Source organism: Cyrtonyx montezumae, unplaced genomic scaffold (genome assembly GCF_038088225.1).
Source record: "Cyrtonyx montezumae isolate F1298 unplaced genomic scaffold, pur_monq_1.0 scaffold_29, whole genome shotgun sequence".
NCBI lineage: Eukaryota > Metazoa > Chordata > Aves > Galliformes > Odontophoridae > Cyrtonyx > Cyrtonyx montezumae.
Window position 1 is genome coordinate 6,731,367 of NW_027072033.1, and position 20,359 is coordinate 6,751,725.

Sequence of the window (20,359 nt, forward strand, 5' to 3'; positions counted from 1 at the left end):
AACACTGGAAGTATTCCAGTTGAAATTGTGCATGGCACCAGTTTCTCAGTTGCTGTCACCTGGCTTAGGTTCTTTTGTGGAATTACACTCCTTTAGACCAGTGCAGAATCTATCCAATGCTTTTTTGCAGGGCTGTTTCATAATGCAGTAATTAAATAGTGCTGTTTTCCCACTCTGAAAAATACCAGATAGAGTTGATATATACATATTTTTCCTAAATGTATGTCTTGAAATTTTGCCTTTTTTTCAGTACTAACCTGTAGGGTTTTAAAATCTGCTGTAGTGCTTTGTGAAGATAGGACCTATTGCCATTTGTTCTCCTTATTTTAAGCTATGGTACTAGAAATGTATAAGCAAATCACTGTTTTAAAATGAGTGACTTACATGGTGAGTATTGGGAAAAAATCTGTTGTAGGCATGTTTAGCAATTCTGGATGTCTCCTGCAGTTTCAGAAAATGTGTTGAGGAAAGGTAATTAACCATAAAATTATGGTACAAAATGCAGTCACAGTTTATCGGGTTCTTTATACTGATCTTGTCATTTGCTAGGTCCCCAGAAATAACTATGTAGTAACAAAGACCCTGTGTTTCCAGCAGAAATACATACAGGTCAGGCAGCTTTCGTTAGCAAAACTTCGCATGGCACCCCTTGGTTGGATCTGTTGGATCTGTTCTGTGCATAGCTTCTCTTAGACTATTAGGGCTTCTGTTAAGCATGGGAAAGGGTTTGCAGTGTTGTGCTGGCAGGGAAGTGTACAGCATCTAGGGTTGTTCAGAAAGTTGTGGTCATGTGGGACAGTCTCAACTTATCTATATACTCTGGTAGAAATAAAGGACGAACGTTTGTTCAGGATGAGAGTCTTCTTTCCTAAGTAGAGTGTGACACTTGGGCTCTGCATTAACCATTTTGGAAAGATGCCATAGGACAGGGGACTGTTTGTTTTGCAGAGTAGATAGGTACATGTGTAGTGCAGCTGTCAACAAAACAAAACTCTCCTAGATGCATCCACTGACTATATGAAAAATGTTTTACCTCTCCCTGGAGCCCATTTTATAACTCAAACTGTTTCAAATGCGCCTGTGGTATTTTAATTATCAAAGATGTTCTAGTGTATTCAAACAATACATAATGCTGATGGTAATTATCTCACATTTATGTAATGACTAAAAGCCAAATGTACCCTAAAGTCCTTCGTGAACTTTTTAGATGTCTTGTGCAGCATACAGAAAGTCCTTTGCTTGTAAACTGAAATCCAGCAGTTACCTGCAGTTAGTCAGAGTCTGGGAAACACAATGACAAGGAACAATCCCTTTGCTGAAAGGATGTGGTAAGAGAGCAATAAAGAAAGTGAGCATCTTTCTTGGGCAGCAGCCAAACCCTCTGACAAAAATAGTGTCTCTTCTGAGCAGCAGCCAGCTGTCCTGAGAGCTTCAGCTCTGCCTCTTTTCTGCCCAGCTGTGAAGCATGTATGCACTGCTCTCTTATTTCATCAATAGTAGACTTTGCAGGGACGCAAGGCCGAAAAGCTGATCTGGTCTCAGACCCTTGGGTTGTCGTCAGAGTCCTTAGCACACAGCAGTGTTTGAGCAGTGAGGAGGCAGCTCTCTGGCTTGCTCTTCAGGCTGCACTTCCAGTCGGATATCAAATCCTGATCTTGAATTCCAAAACCTTCCAAAGCTCAACTACTCTATTCGTTTGTTCTCATATTTTACCATGTTGCCAGTGTTGTGCCAGAGAGGCACATAATTCGGGAGTTTGTGTCTGTGTTTGTCTGATATGGTGTTTATGTATAGATTTCCCACACAGGGCAGCTTCCTTGGAGATCTACTTCTCTTCCTAGTATTTCCTAAACTTACATGGTCGGTTTCTAGGATGGTCCCCTGCTTGTGTTGACTGGGAAGGAAAGGCATTCAGGGATGGATGTGACCATACCAGAGATGTTGGCGCTTGATGGTGTACCTTTCCATACTTTTCACAAGATACCTGTGAATCAGAAGCCGTAGGGGCAGAGATGACAGCACAGCACCCAGCAGTGTGCCCTGATACTGACCTGCTAGTGCCTGCCCTGTTCTATGATTGCTGCATTCATCAGTCTGTCTTTTCCAATTGTATTTGTCACCAAAAATAGCAGAGCTGTGCTCTGTGCAAATGCTCTGTAAAACTGCTGCTTGTGGAACGTGAGTCTGCTGCACTGTATGCAAATAGAGTCTGGTCTCATTGTACTCCTGGTCTTTAGATGTATAAACTGTGTTAGAGTCACAGGGAATTTCCAGGTAATTCTAATCTCTTGGACCTTTCCCCTCTCTTCTATTGCATTCTTTGGGCCAAAACTGTAAAAAGCTTCAACTTTTATGTCAAATTATGAATAACATTACTGTTGTGTGGGGATTGGAACTTGGTGATCCTTGGGGTCCCTTCCAACCCAAGCCATTCTGTGATTTAACCTGAAATTTAAAGCTGCATTTTCATGCTCTAGAGAGAATGTTCCCCCCAGCCTTTTGCCACCAAGCAGCTAGCAACTAGAATTTTAATTTTATAAGTGATGGTTGACTAAACCCAGCACTAAATCAATTAGATATTATTTGATTTAGAGTAGTAAAAAAAAAAAAGATTTAAAGATACACTGCTCTCTTACATCTACTCATCTTTTTTTTGTACCTCTATACATATATTTGTACATTCTGTTCAGAAAACAGGCTCATATTTTTTTCAGCATGGTTTTAACTGGTTCTAGCACTTTATACATGCCAGCATGGTCTGTTCTTTATTTAAGTTGCCTGACTTAATCTGAACAGGTAAATATTCATAGATTCATAGATTCATAGATATATTAGGTTGGAAAGGACCTACAAGATCATCTAGTCCAACCATCCTCCTATCACCATCCCTACCCACTAAATTACTAAATCAAATCTCTTAGCACCTCATCTAAATGCTTCTTGAACAGCGCTAGGGCACTGTTGTTACCTGAATCATCAAATGAAAATTTAGAAGAATGTTTCTGGCATTACTTTTTACTTCAAGTGCCTGATCAGTGTAAGAAAATTTTATAGAGGTTGGTCTAGATTTTAGAAAGTGTTTCCATGCGTTATTTCTTCAAGTCTGGAGACCTGAAGATTTTCTGAAAGTGTTACATGGCATTTGTTGCAAAACTCAGCTGTGCTAAAAGATGATCTCCAATCAGTTATCCTTTTTGGAAAATCTTTGCTGGACATCAGTCATGTTGCCAGTGGCCAACTCATGTATGAAGACAAAACTAGTGTCTACAGCAGTGTGGTCTTTTCACACGGATGTCATTTGATACTTGCTTTCAGAAATTTTGATACAGAACCCATCAAAGAATATCTAAGCATTAGTCTTCGTATGCAGACAAATCTTAGCGTAAGATTACTTTTTTTTTAATGTTTCCTTCATCTGTGTAGTGTGGTGTTGCCATCTGGAGTCAAAATTTGATGATTACTGCTGTTGTAAGAGTTCCACCTTCTAAAGTCTTTAGAAATACTGCAGATCTCCACTTTCATAACACAAAAGGTGTTTTTCTAGTGCTGACAGATGAAGGAAAGATAGAAAACCACTGTGAATCTGCAATAAATCAAATGGAATAAAGCTTCTATATTGCAAGATTTTGTTTCTAACTGCTTATCTAAAAATATTTCAGACTTGTCTCATGGCTTTAGAAGCCATGAGCAGTCACTTACTACTTCTGGATGGAGAGGAAATTTTCTTGGAGCCCAGGCTTTCATCATGCCAATGAGTTTAAGAAATATAAAGTGAAATTACTACTAAGTAGTATTGTGAGCTGGGAAAGTCCTTCCTCATAGTGTTGTAGTGGCAATTCCAAATCTCAGGAACATCCTGTCTTAGTAGGGTGCTGTTAGCGTCTATGTTTGGAAAATTGACAGTTGCAAGCTGAACATGGTTCTGGAGTATGTGTCCTTGCTTCCTGGCATAGGCACATTCTAGCTCAAACCTCTAGAATGGAGCTCAGCAAGACCTGTAGGTATCACAGAAACAGTAACGGACAGTGACTAGGTAAAGCAGATCGGTTGGAGCTGATCCCAGTTGACTGTGGCTCTAGCATCAGGTTTTGTATTAATCTTCCCATGTCTTACGGCATCTTGACCATTACAAGTTCTCAAATATTCCATTACAGTGTTGAGAACAAACATGTGACTGCTACCTTTTTCATGCCTTTGGATTATGTGTGAAATCACTGATGGCAAATTGCGTTGAGAGTTCTCTGTAATGGAGGATTGATCAACGTTATCTTCAAGCAATATATGTCTTGCTCCTGTCCTCCTGTCTATGATCCTTCATTGTGTAAGCAGTGAATTACCCACCTCTATACAGTGGGTAAAATAGACACTCCTCACCATTTTAATGCCTATTTATTCTTCTGTCTTCTTTGTCCTCTTCGAAAGGTATTCAGGAACCTCCAGTACCCAATGGCCATTCTCTCCCGGGTAGAGATTTTCTTCGGAAACAGATGCGTGGAGACCTATTCACCCAGCAGCAGTTAGAAGTGTTGGATCGAGTCTTCGAGAGGCAACATTATTCTGACATTTTCACAACAACAGAACCTATCAAACCAGAGCAGGTACTGTTCCAAATGTTAAACTGTTTTCTAGATATGGTTTCTGATGGCAGAGGCTTCCTTAGTGGAAAACAACAAAAAATTATTTCTCAAATGTGCAGTAGAAAAACATGGAGAAACAGTTGTACCAAGCTCTTCAACCAAGTTCATGTTGACCATGAAAGACTATTTAAAAATGACAGAAAACACTAGCTGTGTAAATGCTAGCATGTGTTACACCTGATCTGGTCCACTTCTTATACTTTTGCTGGATCTAAAGTAGGCTCTACAGAAAGTAAGTAATAGACCTGTAAAACTCTATGCCTAATTTTGGCCCATAGTTAGCTTGATTATTCACACAAATTAGATTTTTATATCTGGGAACGGCTTATTAGTCATGTAATTGGCCATTTGCAGAGAGAAACACCCAATTAATACATGAAGGTAAATCTGTTGTCTCTTCAGATTAGCAGTATATTTTAGAAGATTTTGCACTATTTTTGGAGGGAATGTTACATTTTAGTTGACACTATACAGAGGCAAAAAAAAAAAAAGCTGTGTTTCTCAACATGCTTTTTGTTTGTAGGCCTCAGACTTAAATTTCACTGCAATCATGGGGGATAGAAGTGAAAGTATTGCTGTCAGATCCAATATAGGCCTAGCATGCAACATTTTCTATATTTAGCAATGTAATTATTAATTGCTAATCCCCAGTGTTATTAATATTAAATCTGAATTTTTAGCAAGGTGTTTGAACTTCTCAAACTGAAAACAAACAGTGATTTCCCATACAGGATTCTAAACATTTGGAAGACATTGGAGAGTGTCAGGAACATGGCAGTATATTGAGGAATATGTATTGGTATAATTAAAACAAGAAGTTCTTATGTGGAGTGGTAGAGTAGAAGTTCTGTGTGCCCTTAAGCTCATGTGCATCATGTGTTATTTTGTTTGTTGTCATTCATTTTTCACCAGTTTCTGCTGGTTCTTTGATTTTCATGATTTATATTTGTGAACACTATAAATCTAAATTCAGTCTAGAAAAAGATGAAGAAGATGCTGAAATCAATCAAAATCAATTAAATAAGCTCATTAGGAAAACTAAGGAAGTAGCATGTTTTGAAGGTGAAATGGCCTTCACGTACCACTAGATGGTGGTTATCCCATCCTTAACATGAGTGATAATGGAGAGGACAGGCACTGATCCACCTGCTTCTACAGGAAGCATTTTCAGGATTAGTCACTTCAAAGGTGTTTGGTTCTAGATCTGTCCCTGTTTGACTTTCATATGCCAATAAAGGACCCTTCCTCATTTTTCTGTATTCTAAAGTTTCTGAGTTATCTAGAACAGTAGCTTATGGACGCAGTCCAGCATTAAAACATGTTTCTGTAGTGTCCTGGCTTCAGAATATTCAGAGATATTCAGCTTTTGTTAGAGCAAGGATCTCCCTGGATCTGTATAAGCAGTTGTATTGAGAATGGCTGTGCATTAAGACTGGGGATATGTTTCTGCTGATTAGGTAAAAAGGACACTTTCTTCACTGACTAAGTAGACAAGCAGATGCTGAGAAACATATTTCTGAGAAAAATATGTTATAATATATGAAAGATCATTAGCAGAATAGTTTTGCTTAGGCGTTTTTAACTACAAATGGAATTTGCTGGTCATTTACTTTAATATAGGCTGGAGCATTCCCACTTGCTTTTGGAAGGCTTGGCTATCATTAAGGGCTCATGGTTGTTCAAAATGGGATTTGCTTTTTTTGGTGGCATGCAAAGTATATTTTCAACAGGAACATGCATAATTAATGCAAATGTTTGATTTTCAAGGGTGCGATATGAACTCTGCTGCTTTAGTAAGCAGTCATGTTTTATCTCTTTAGTAGTAAAGCAAAGCTGTCATGAAACTTACCAAGTGGAGAGTCTGTCTGACTCAATTAGTGAGGCTGAAGAAATCAAATAGAAAGAAAATATTGAACCCTAGAATCACATAATGTTTTGAGTTGGAAGGGATCTTAAGGATTACCTAATTCCAGTGCATTGACCATAAGCAGGGATACCTTTCACTAGGTCAAGTTGAAAACATTAACCATGTGACTTGGAATACCAGAGTTGTCTCTCCCATTAATTATTGTTGTGAACTATGATCTGCATTCAGAGTCTGTCAGTCCAGAATGAGTTTGAACTCAGAAGTGGGTGTATTAGGAGATTGGTCAGCAGTGGATGTTTTTAGCTATTTCTGTAGAGGAAAATAAGGAAAAGGTGCTCCTCATAAAGACATGGGGAGAGTCTAACAGGAGTTGACCCATTACTTATCTACTGTGTTAGAACTGTACAGAAGGAGCAAGTGGAACATTACTAATTTTATTAAGCACAAAAACTTCTTAATGTTTCTGTGATGGTCACCTAAAGAGGACTCCAGGTACTTTACAGGAAGATTCTTGCTTCTTTAGACAAGAAAGTATCTTTTTCTCTCTGTTTTGCTGGTCTTTTCTAATTTTCCTTCTTTGTTTGTGAGCTGGGAGCAGTCCCTTTGTCAGGGTGAGTAGTGCCATGGGGTAGCAAAGTCCATTCCACACAGCTAAACATTTGCAGTCTGAACATGTCCTCCCTCCAGCTGAAAGCTGGCACCTGTTGCTTGAATTCTTTCTGATTTATTTTCTGTGTTTTGAGCTTGTATATTGGAAAGTGTGAATTATCACACACATAAGCAGGTGCTTTTATGTCCTAAGTCAGATTGCTTGCTCACCACTGCCAAATCCTTTACTTTGAGTGCTTCCATTCTGTTTCCTTTACTTTTCTGTTTTTTATGTTTTTGTTCTTCACCTCACTTCTGTAAAATGGAGACCTGTAGGTTAACTCTTCCAAACATGTTGTGCACTTGTCAATCTGAGTTTTCGTATCTACTGTAAAAGATGACGGAGGCAGAGGCCACAGTGAATGACTACGTACCTCTGACTATGGGCTGTTGCAATGCCGAGAGGAAAGGCAATGACAAGAGAATACAATGTTAGACTGTACTTCAGTCAGAAACAAGGTCTGTTGTATGCACAGAGTGAGGCACAGATCCCACCATGTATTCATATAATTAAAGATTTGTCAGACTGTATGCAACAGGGGATGGAAGTAGGGTGTCATGCACCTCATTTTGCAACCTAGAGTCCTAGTGACACAGTTGTATATGCATCGGTGTGCATTCTGCAGCACTGATGTGTAATACTTACAAACATTTAGTGGTAGGTGAATGCTGTGTTGGTGATGTCAAGAAGTTATAAGAGGGGAAGTCTAAGGTGAAGGCTGACTTTGCGAACTGAGTCTTCTGTATCTACATGTTACTGGGGTATAATGTGAGGATAGACAGTCTGGCCTTACTCTATCCCAGGAGTGTCCTGCTACAAATAGTAATTCATGCATAAAATGAATGCCTTTCCATCACTTTTGTCCTCTTTTGTGCTTAACTCTTTTGTCTGCAAACAGCCCACAGTTTATTTGCGCTGACTGCAAATGCTGGCAGAAAACTCATGTATTTCTGGGATATGACTTAAAGCTTCAGGTAGGTGTGTGTTTGCAATGCCATCACTGCAATGGTGTTCTGCTCACGAGTGTTAACCAGCAGCACCATGCAGCCAACACATTAGCCAGTCAATATTTCTATTGACTTCAGCAGGCTTTAGATCAGGGCCATAATGAGGCATAACATGATGTGACCAGATTCAACACTATGTAGGTCACCAACTTAAAAGAGGACAGCTTGCTGATAATAGCAGATAATTCCCTGGCCTTTGCTGATGCCCTCACATTTCAGCTAGTACTAAACCGATTATCGTTTTTTTTTTTTTTTGTTTTTGTTTTTTTTTTTGTCATTCATTTCCAAATGGTACATAGATAATCTAGGTGGAAGCTAGTAACCTGAAAAACATGTAATAATATATTCACTTGTGACATGCAGTATGGCTGATTCTGGAGATGAATACAGAGAGCTGAATTCTGGGTAACTAACACTCCTGAAAAAATCACTAGTAAATCAGAAAGAGTAAAAAAGCTGTCCACAGTTTAATTTGATTGACCTTAGAAAGTGTTGTAATAAAGGAGCTGAACTAACCAAAAGAAGAGCAGGCAGGCAGATGCACAGTCCTTCCTACAGCATTGGATTTTGATCTCCAGGAATAGCAGGGAATGTCCAAGACAAAGCAAGAAAGTAGGACTTACATTTAATTTTTACTTACATTTAATCTTTCAGGGCTTACATTTAATTTTTGTTTTGACTCATTTGCTCAGCAAGTGCAGTCATTAGAGAAGCAGAAGGAAGGAATGAGATATAGGACCTTATTCCTGGTCTCTGGCGTAAAACATATATGGCTTTTTTTCCTAAGGGATACTGTGCTTGGGTGGACAATGCTGCTGAAGATTTTCTGAAATTACTCTGGAATTTGTAACAAGAAAAGTAGAGCTACTGTTTATTTATTTCTTCCCAAAACGACCTGTTTTTCAGTAACAGTTACAAATATGGAACATATCTCTGCATAAAAGGAAATATGGAGCAAAGGGCAGCTTGGAAGGCAGGTCTGTAGTTTCTACTGCTGCCCTTCTATCAACTTTGGATTCAGGCTATGACTTTATTGGTGGGAAGGAAAAAAACAAAAACAAAACCAACTCTAAAATCTAGCCTAAGAAAGCATGTCGGGGGAGGAAAAACCTTCCCATATTTACTCTCGGTAGACTATTAAGCAACACGAGGCTATTAATTTGGCTTTTGAGTCTTCACTGAAGCCCATAAAAGTGCACAGTTGTCAAATGGAGTTCGTTTTAATTTCCTTTCAATCACAGTAAATTATTCAGGTGATAAATCAGCTGGAGTAGCCTCCTGGCTGTAATAGAAACCCTAATTCCTGGCTAATTATCCAGCCCATTGCTGCCAGCAGATCAATACTATTACCAAATGGAAAGGGCGAGGGGTGTGCTTCAGGCAGAGTGGTAGAGGGACAGCAGCTGGGAGCACTGGTGTACTGTGACCCCCGATGCAGTTCATAGGTTGTGGAAGGTTAAACTGTGCAGAGATTTCCTTCTTAGCCACACTTCTGTAAGGGTCCATGTCCCCTCCTGGTCAGTAATATATGCTAAAACCTGTGTTTCAGAGGTGACTGCAGCTCTGCAGATTATGGTGTGTCCTTTTGTCTTTGCAGGGATGCTGATTCTTTGCATTTCCTGGGCAGAACTGGGGCAAGGTGCCCCTGCATGCAGGTCCACATGTGGGAGATGGTGGTGCTGGGGACTGGAGTGCGTTTCAGCTCTGTCCTTTGTGCTGTAGTCTTAAAATCATAGAATCATAGAGTCATAGAATCACAGAATCATAGAATCATAGAATGGTTTGGGTTGGAAGGGACACCAAGGACATCAAGGACTGTTGGGGAATGGCTGCAAAGGACCATCAGGTTCCAACCCCCATGAGACAGGCAAGGCCACAAACCTCCAGACTGGGTACTAGACCATGTTGCTCAGTGCCTCATCCAACCTGGTCTTGAGCACCTCCATGGATGGAGCATCCACGATCTCTCTGGGAAGCCTGTTCCAGTGCCTCACAACTCTCTGACATCCAATCTTAAACCTTCCCTCCTTGAACTTAAAACCGTTCCCCCCCCCCCCTTCAAATACTGGAGGGCTGCAATGAGGTCTCCTCACAGCCTTCTCTTCTCCAGGCTGAACAAGCCCTGCTCTCTCATCCTGTCTTCTTAGGGGAGGTGCTCTAGCCCTCTTATCATCTTTGTGGTCCTCCTCTGGACCCATTCCAACAGCTCCACATCCTTCCTGTACTGGACGCAGTACTCTATCTGGGTCCTCACGAGGGCAGAGTAGAGAGGGATAGTAAACTTCCTGTCCCTGCTGGCCACCTCTCTGCTGATGAAGCCCAGGATCACAGAATCACAGAATTGTAGGGTCTGGAAAAGACCTCTAGAGACCATCTAGTCCAGCCTCCTGCCAAAGCAGCTCCGTAGCCCAGGTTGCACAGGTAGGCGTCCAGGTGGGTCTGGAACGTCTCCAGAGAAGGAGACTCCACCACCTCTCTGTGCAGCCTGTGCCAGTGCTCCATCACTGCACTGGGAAGAAGTTCCCACACACATTTGTGTGGAACACACTATACATCAATTTTTGACCATCTCTCCTTGTCCTATTACCACACACTGCAGAGAAGAGTTCAGCCTCATCCCTTTGCCTCCCGCTCCTTAGATATTTATGGACGTGGATCACATCTTCTCTGGGTCTTCTTTTTTCAAGGCTGAACAGACCCAGGTCACTCAGACTCTTCGTAAGAGAGGTGTTCCAGGTCCTCTATCATCTTTGTAGCCCTCCGCTGGACTCTTTCCAGGGGATCCCTGTCTTTTTAATACCAGTCTTCTGAGCTGTGAGAGCATACTGCTGGCTCATGTTCAGTTTTTAATCCTCCAGGACCCCCAATTCTTGCCACTTTATATGTTGCTGATCTGACACTTTACCACAGTTCCCTTGATTTCCTGAGTTTGGTTGCTGCTGATCTTCAAGATAAGCCAAGGAAAGACTCTCAGAGTGTGTAGGAACAGGCAGTTTAGATCCCAGGGAGCATGCCTGTGTGCTGTGGAGAGGTGTCAACTCCTGGTACCTCCCGTCTGTTCTGGCAGCTGTTTAAAATGGGCAGAGATGGGAAAAGAGTGTCTTTCAAGGGAGTTGGATGCCAATTTGAAGAACATCTCAGTCTGGTAATACTTTTTCGTGTCTTTGTATTACCTTGGAATAGTGGCCAAATTTAATAAGAACAAAAACCAGACTGTTGAGGCCTCAGCCATAGTACAGAACATTTCCCAGGGAAGGAGTAGTAATTTTCTGGAGATGACAGCTGTTCTTACTGTCCTCAGTGAATGAGTCAAGAGGTTACTCCTTGCACAAAACCCTATGGTACCTGAGGTGCTGCTATTAATTATAGCTTGCATTATGTGGGGACCCTATCAGCTTCCAGTGAAGCACCAAGGCAGTGTTGCAGAAATGTTGGGTAGAACACTGTCGTCCAGGACCCTCAGAGGTCCTGCAAGGGAGCTTGGAGCTATGAATTGCCTTTGGCTCCTGGAAGCTGAGCCTTCGGCATGTGAGGCTTTCAGTCAGGTTTCTGATGCTGTTCACTGCCACCACAGCGATTGCTTATGCACATTACCATGGTACTGATGGGACCAAATCAGCACCACAGGGCTAAGTGCTTTGTGCACTGATGGTCTGGGGAAAAGCAAATTCCCTGAAGATCTTGCTATCCTGCTTCCTCCTTCTTCCCTCTCTTTTTAATCTTTGCTCTCTATGGGTGCATTCAGTTTTTTTTGTTTGTTTGTTTTTCCCCTTGAACATCTTCCCTTGGTTAAGTTAATCCAGGATGGCTTCTGTCATGGCCAGGTGGAGCTGAAGTCATTGTTTCCAGCTGCTGGCTGTAACTTCCCAGTGGAACTCCTAGCACTCTCACACAGAAGTGTAGCTTAGCCAGTGGAAAGCGAGGTTCATTGTCTCTGACTACAAGCACCAGCTGCAGACAAGTGCTTGAACCACTTCAGAAACTGAGATGTACTTCAAGGAGAATGTGGTATGCTTTTGTCCTAGATCTCTTGTGCATGAGGGACTGGACAACCCTCTCTTAAACAGTATTGGAAAATTTCAGGCTGAGCTCCATTGCTGTTAGTAACATAATTAGGGAATGTTTCGCTGTTTCCCACTCAGCCTTTTAGCCCTCTGAACATATGAAGTAAAAAGCACTGTGCTCATAGGAGTAGTGCCCCTGTCTTGATAACAAGGATGATTTTGATGTGATTTGCAAAATACAACTCCTCCTCCAGGTTTCAGTTATGCTGGACTGTTTCGTATAAATATGCTCAAGTTGCATGATGTGTCCATAGTGTGACTGTGAGCAGAACTGAATAGGCAGGTATCCCCCAACAGCTTAGCAAAAGGGCATTTTGTTTAGATGCAAAATCTTGCTAAGACAACATTTGTTCTCTTCTAGGAAACTCCTCTAAGTTTTGTAGAGGTGGAAAATTTTAGAGTAGTTCTTCCCTCTGGTTATCTTGCCAAATTTACTTGCCATTTTAGAACTGGATTTATTGGGTTAAGTAATACCATCCCTTTGATCATCATGCTTTTTGCTGATAGTTTTATTTGTTTATTTATAGTATATATTTTAAATCAGTTATATTTATTATATAGTTTAGGGTGAGAAATGAAGTTTATTATTTCAGAATATTTTAAATAAAAAATCATACCTTTATCACAGTTTTCCTTCCAAGGTTTCATGTCAACAATAGACAGCTGATGGAGACTTGTTACAAGAAGCGGTATAGACAGTAGCCAGGCTAATATAGCAGAATCTGTCCATGAGCTGAAGGAGAGCTGTGATGTACTGGCCATTCATAAGACTTTTAGTATCACATGTAAGCATAGTATCTACTCATATAGTATTTTCCTATTTGAAAAATAACGGATGGAGGAAAGAGGAATCTATAGGTAAACACACCTTCCTGTGTATTTATTTAATGTAATGCCTGTTTGCCTTGTAACTGAATGGAAGGGGGTTGTGTTGGAATTTGAAGAATGGGAACAAAATTTCTTTTCTTGGTCTCCAGCAAATGTATAGATCCTACAGGCTTTGAGTAGATCCAAATACAGTTTCTACCCATTGGTTTGGAGATTACTGCTGTTTTAAGCTCATTTTGTGGGCTTTATCTAAATCTGTCTGTCACTTTAATCAGCAAAGGCATTTCTAGAAGTGTTCTCTGCAAAGCTCATGAAGAACTAGAGATCTCAACATGTTAAAGGGCATCTCAGCAGAGCAGGATGGCAGTTCAAGAGATAGCAGGCATGAAATGTCACAAGAGAGGCTCAGGCTGAAAAGAAGCACTTTTTCACCCTGGGAACTGTCTAGCAGTGGAATAGGTAGCCTTGGGAATTGTGCAGTCTCCATGCACAACAGTTTTCAGGTGCAATTGTTGAAATCCCCAAGCTGGCCTGACTCAGAGGCTGGGCCTGCTTTGAGACACATTTGAATGTCTCAGCTTCCCCCACTTTTAAGGGTTCCTTCCAACCTGAATTATCCAAAGACCTTGATGTCCAGCCATTTGCTGTTCATTCCAGCTTTTATGATATGACTAATGTATCACTGTGGAATATGTGAAAATTATACTTAGAAGAAGAGCTGGTGAGGGTGAAGGGCTCTTCTCTGTCTATGGAGTATGGCATGAGCCCTAAGCGGCTCTTCCAGAGCAACTGCTGGATTTTGAGAAGACTACCATAGTTTCGAGTTGCCATTTGCCAAGCAAGGGGTTGAATGAAACAACCTACTAAAGAGATTGTATGATGACATAAAGAAATTACTGAGCTGAGCCACGTCCAGAAGTAAAGCTAGTTTCAGAATTCCTCTCTGTTCATACGAATAGTGACACCTTAAAAAATTGCACGGCAGCAGAATTTGCTTAACTGGAAAAAAAAAACCAAAAACCTGAATTGAGAAAAACTCTCCTGAAGAGAGTGGCATGACATGTAGGGAAATGGTTTTAGTCATGCTTCTCTCCTTGAGAATAAAACTGACTAACATCAACCACAGAGAAGCAGTTCAGACATGTCATATTCAGAGAAAAATCCAAATGGCAAGTATTATTTCACACAAGCTGGAAGCTAAGGTGGGATTTTTTTTCTGGCTGTGAAGTGGGAATGACATGACTTGCTTCCCTAAAGGCAGCGTGGGGAAAGATTTATCCTTCAGACACCTATGGATTTCTTTGGAGTCTCAGAGATGGAAGCAGCTCTTGGCTGTCAGGGTTAATATAAGGCTAAGGAACACTAAATTGGGTGGTATATCCATATCATGTGTCATGATGTGGAGTATCAACAACACAACAAAAACCACAAAACCATGACATCATGTTGAAAGTGGGATGATGCCTTTCTGAAATAGGTGATGCTGAAGGGAGCCAAGCAGAGAAACTGAACTCACTGAACAGTGTTTTTAATTTAGACTATTTTAACAATTGCAAGAGTTTGTCTAAGTAGGTAAAATACATGATTAAGTAAGGGCAAAATTAAGATAGAGAATAAATTGTCATCAAATGAAGTGGCTGAGGAATGTTTTTCAAGTTGGTAACTTGTGAGCTTCTAAAGGAAGTCTTTTGTGAAGCCAAAGATCTTACATCTTTGTTTTCATTCAGGCAAACAGTTGCTCTCTTGCTCTTGTGCTTGTAAAGAAGAGTTTGAGAATATGACCCCCAAATATACTTCCAACATAAAAACATGGTAGAGATGTTTGGGTCATATAAATAATGGGGTTTCCTTTTGGTTGTCTGTAACTGTTTTCTTGTTGGGGTGTTCTAATACTCATGAAGTATTTGGATGTCTTCAGCCTTGTTGATGTTGTAGCAGCAAAATGGTGGTTAGTTAGTTGAACCAGTCGTTCAGAAAAAAAAAAAAAAAAAGTTAGAAACTAGAATATTTCATGAAAATCTATCATCTCTGTTTTTTCCATGCTGGTGGTCCCTCACTGGAGCCACACACGAGAGTAAGGATGTGCAAGGCCTCAGTCGTTGCTAGGCTGTGAGTGTCATTCTGGTTGCTGAGCTACAGAGTCTTTTTGCTTTAAACTAGCAGCCTTAAGCACTTCAGACCAGCAAAGGTACATCTGGAATGCAAATATAAAAAATAAAGAAAATGTTTTAGAAAACAAAGAACGTATCTGAATGTCCAGCCTTCAAAGTGCCCTGACAGGAGTTTGTGGGTTAGAAGGATTTTGCTCAACTTTAACTTTGCAGAATGCCACAAAATACAAAAGTCACAAAGTTGGTGACTTACCCTGTTGGCCCTCATATGGGTGTAAATTAAGCGTACTTGGAGCTACAACATTTTGTACTGTTCTTTGGTAATAAGCTTATTGCACACAGACAAAACACAGAAAAACTCTGTGAGCTGCTGTCAGAATCCCAAGGGATGTCATACAAGCAGAAATCTGGGGCAGAGAAGTCACACAGAAAAAAACATGAATTTCATACTGCACCCTATAGTATTTTCTGCATTATTATATTGTCTACTCTTAATACTGTCTGCTATGACCTTGCTTTTTCTAAAAGATTGTTCAGACACAGAGATGTGTCAGGAAAGGGGTCAGCTGTATCATGTGGCCTCTTTTGGATATTTAGTGATTACCTTCACAACACTGCGTCCCTTCATCTGTATAATACAGACAGTTTTACAAAAGGAGTACTGGGTGGCTATCACTAACAGCATTTATGAAATATCTTGAGGTAGGTCCTCTGAAAGTATAAAAAAAATCCGCAAATGTTTTCTTATAATGTGCACAAGATATCTCAAATGTCTGGAGCAGTCAAATTGATAGATTAAAAATACCTGGTGAAAGATGTAAACCTCATGCACATTCACCGTGTGCCATCATATTTCTGCTTCACATTACACAGTAGAGATATACTGAGTAGAATACATACAGCAATCTTGCATCTTCCTCTGTAGTGAGATGCCTCAGTGGATGCAAGAGAGCCACTGTAATAGGAGGCTTGTACATCTTCCCTCCTCCAATGGCTGAAATTGTCACTATTGTTGATGAAAGTGCCTGGTTCCTTTCAGAACCATGAAAAGCAGTGTGTTTTAGTAATATCTTGGGACAACACGTGTCACAAAATGATTATGAGCTTGGTTTAAGAAAACCCATAACTGCTGAATGCCTATCCTACGAGGACAGTCTGAATGACCAGGGATTGTTCAGCCTGGAAAAGAGAAGGCTACGAGGTGACCTGATAGTGGTCTTTCAATATCTAAAAGGGAGCTACAGGGAGGAGGGGACAGACTTTTGAGCAGGGCATATGGTGACAGAACAAGAGGAAATGGCTTCAAGCTGAAAGAGAGGAGATTTAGATAGGATATAAAGAAAGTATTTTACAGTGAGAATGGTGAGGCACTGGAGCAAGTTGCCCCATGGTGTGGTTGATGCCCTGTCCCTGGATACTTTCAAGGCTAGGCTGGATCAGGCCCTGGGTAATCTGATCTAGCTGTGGTGTCCCTAAGCATTGCAGGGGAGTTAGACTAGATGGTGCTCAGAGATCCCTTCCAACTCTAAAGACTCTGAGTCTGTGATTCTCGTCTATTAGTGTTAAATGTGTTGTTATTTTAACTGGATGTTCCTCTTAAGCACTATGTTTCTATTCTACTTCATGTATAGAATGATGGAAGCTGCTGACAAAGATAATAGTGATCTGGTCATTTCATTTGTGCAGGGGTAGAGATGATTCATGAGATGTAGGGAAGGAACCAGTTATAAGAAGGGTTTTGCATTAACTCATGGCAAAATCTGGAAAGGAGAAAATGAAGGAATCCTTCTGAGAGAGGAGAAGTAAAGGGAAGATGCTGTTTTGAGAGGGAAGATGCCCACATTTTGAGTGTGGGGCATGAATCAGGAGGATAAGCATATAATGCTGCTGCTAAGAAATGGCCAGGGAGAGGCTCTGGAAAATGTGTTAGGAAATCTCTGTACTCTTCAGAAAGTAAAACTTTATTTTAGTTTGTTTCAGCTGTTGCAGAGCAATGCTTACACAAGTCAAGGATTTTTCCACTTTCAGTTCTGCCCTGCCAGTGAGGGCCTGAGGGGCACAAGGAACTGGGAAGGAACATAGCCAGGACAACTGACCCAAACTGGCCAAAAGGGTAGTTCATACCATATGGTGTCATGTAGGACTATAAAAGTGGAGGTGGTGGTGGCTGGTGTGTGTGTACTTCCTGGGGACTGCTTGGGCATCAGTCAGTGGGTCAGCATCATGCATCACCTGTTTTGTGTACTGTATTATTATTTTCCTTCTCTTTCTGTCCTGTTAAACTGCCCTTATTTCAACACATGAGTTTTATCTTGTTTTCTGATTCTTACCATGGCTTTGTGGTGCTGAACTCCTGCTTGGTTAAACAGGCAGCTCTGGCATTTTGATGGTGGGGAAGAAGCTGTGTAGGGATTGTGAAAAGACCTTTGATGAGCTTGGAGCCTGGGCAGTGCTAACAAAGGCAAGTGTTTCTGTATAAACTGAACAGCGTTTATACTGAGAGAGGAGAGAGCCATGAGAAATGAGCAACTGAGGGTGTGTGTACAGAGATGCAAATCACATCAAAATCAGAGATCAGCTGTCACCACTGCTGTCCTCTCACTGTTCCTTCAAACACTTGTTATTTGCCTGGCAAGTCTGAAAACTGGAAAGCCACTGTAGATCACTGAAACGTATGTCTATGTGTTTTTAGACAGCCTTTCTCGTCATTTTGCTTGAAGACTCCTGCTTACAAAACAGTAGGAAGAGCTCTGCTGGTCTTCCCTGCCTCAGTCAGATGAACAGTGCTTTTGCTGACCTGTGAAGGGCTTGGTTAAAATTGTCTTGTGCTCTCAGGCCTTTGCTTTCTGTCCCAAAAATGTTACAGAAGAAGCTCAAGGATGGAGGAGGGTGTGAGGGACAGATGAGGTTCAGTAGTTTTTGTTTTGTGAGGCAGTGGAGTTGCTGTGGGCATCACACACTGGCAGGCAGGGAAGTTTCTCTGCAGGTTACAGAGAGGCCAGGTCTGACTGCATGGCTGACCTCCCCTTTGAGGGCCCTAGGAAGCTCTGAACCATTCCCCCTGAGAAAGACAAGCACTGGAGACTGTGGGTGCCCTGTGTCACTGGGCTGTGCAGTAGGTGCGGAGGCCTGGCAGGCACTGGACCCTGGTGGGCATCCTCGTGACTCAGCCAACCCTGCCCCAGGCTGCTTCCCCTGGGCAGTCCCTGCTTCACCCCCTTGGCAGACCACCCAGGAGCTCTGCAGAGTGCTCAGTACAGTGGTGCTCACCTGCACATTGCCGAGGACAGGCTGCTTTGAACTGAGGCCAGGAGGTGACCTCTGCATCAGGAAGAGTCAGACTGGACACTTGGGAGACATTTTCTTACCACAAGGCTGGCCGAGCACTGGAGCAGTTGTGCAAAGAAGTGTTTGGATCGTGTGCTCATTGCTGCTAGAGGCATATGGTAATTTTTGGCTAGCCTTGAACAACTAGGTGTTCTCTGTTGGTCCCTTCCAGGCTGAGGACAGTTCACAATACACATCCAAAATACAGTCGCTCAGCCCTGCATACTCCTGCCTAGGCACAGTTCAAGCTAATCAGACCTTGGTTTTGTTTAATTTGCCAGCTCTACTTAAAAAATAACAAAAATATCAACCAACACAGCAGGAGAAGGAAGGATTCCAGCCACAAGTGCCAGCTGCTTTCTGTGCTGCTCTTTCACAGGATTTTGTTGCTCACTGTGGGCAGCTCCCAAGCAGAGTGCGTATGTGTGCGTGTGTAATTTACTGATCTGAGGATGCCATGTCTTTAACATTGCAGAGCCCATTTCCTGCTGAAATAATTTCTACAAAGAGAGGCTCCCATTATAGCAAAAGGAGCATGGGCGTCATGATTTATTATTATTTATAGTCCTGGGGCCTTGTTTATGCACGATGGGTTAGGTGCTCAGGATAGGAATGCCATTATGCAAATGACATTGAATGTCCTTACCGAGCCTAAATAATTTTTGTATTGGACGATTAAACCTCATCTGTTATTGATATGGGCTGCAGTCGGGCTATTAAAGAGTCCCAACAGTACTTACTCCCAGTAATGGGAAAATTGAGAGGAAGAGGCTAAACAATTGCCTCAACTGTGCCATGATTGTCTGGTAGGAGTGGAACATAACAAACCCCCCAAATGGAAATCGTGTTTACTACTTAGGGATAAATAAAAAGAGAGAATGCGCAATAAATTATGCTTTGTGATTTGAATCAACGTGGCAGAGAATTTTTGTACTTCCAATTTATTTGAATTTTTTGAGGGGGTGAATGCTGTGAGAAGCTGGGAGCAATCCCTGCACTGCGCTCGGGGGAAGGCCAGCAGAGGCAGCTCTGCAGGAATGTGGGAGCACTGCGTCCTTGCGCTTTCCCTTTGACACAGCTGTGTGTTCACATTTTGATCAGTGTTGATAGCTTATGAATTCCAAAATTGACAAAATTTACAGAAAAATGAGGATAATCCATCTTCCTTAGTGGACTGTCAGGAGCTGGCTATACTTCATAATCTTCAATTACAGATGCTATTTTCAGACATTTACATGCAGATATTAGAAGAAAATGAAAATGAGAAACAAAGAGCAAATGGAAATGCAGCTATTTATATGTATAAAGGAAAAACAGGTAAATTCTGGGCATTTAGATTGGATTTGGGAATCCCTTTGGAAAACCTCAGAATGGCTGCATCTGATTACAGATTTCACTGTGGAAGTAACATGTAGTGTAGAGTTTCACACATGCAGATAATCTGAAGATTTAGGCCAAAAGCCAGTCAATTATTCTGACGTATGAGGGGAAACATGTCCATGGTAGGGTGGGCTAATTTCCCCTATTTTTAGAAGAGTCTCTGGGGATTTACACAATTCTAATTGGATTTAGGTTCAAAGAAACATGGCTGTTAATTTTTTTTTTTAAACATGTATGTTTTATGTAAGGGAGTCTCAGAAATATTCTGTTTACACAAAGGAAACAAGGCTGTATCACTGAAATAAAATTTTCATGCTGTTTAAGGGAGTAGAAGTCAAACACTGACAAAACCAATGAGAAATTGGAGCTCAGCCCCAATTAGACATGTAGATGGGTGTTACTCCAAAGCAGAATTATTTCCCATGGTAGAGGTGGAAATGCGTGCATTACAGAGCAGAGGGGTGGCTGGTGGGGTGGCAGTGACAAGGC

General features: G+C 41.4%; 1 protein-coding gene across 1 annotated transcript in view; it reads left to right on the top strand.

The window, feature by feature from the left end:
- PAX5 (paired box 5) overlaps positions 1–20,359 on the top strand; it is a 126,497-nt gene that overhangs the window by 41,858 nt on the left and 64,280 nt on the right. The window contains exon 6 of the mRNA XM_065740640.1: positions 4,423–4,598. Coding sequence (XP_065596712.1) covers positions 4,423–4,598 — 176 coding nt within the window. The remainder of the gene's footprint in view (positions 1–4,422; positions 4,599–20,359) is intronic.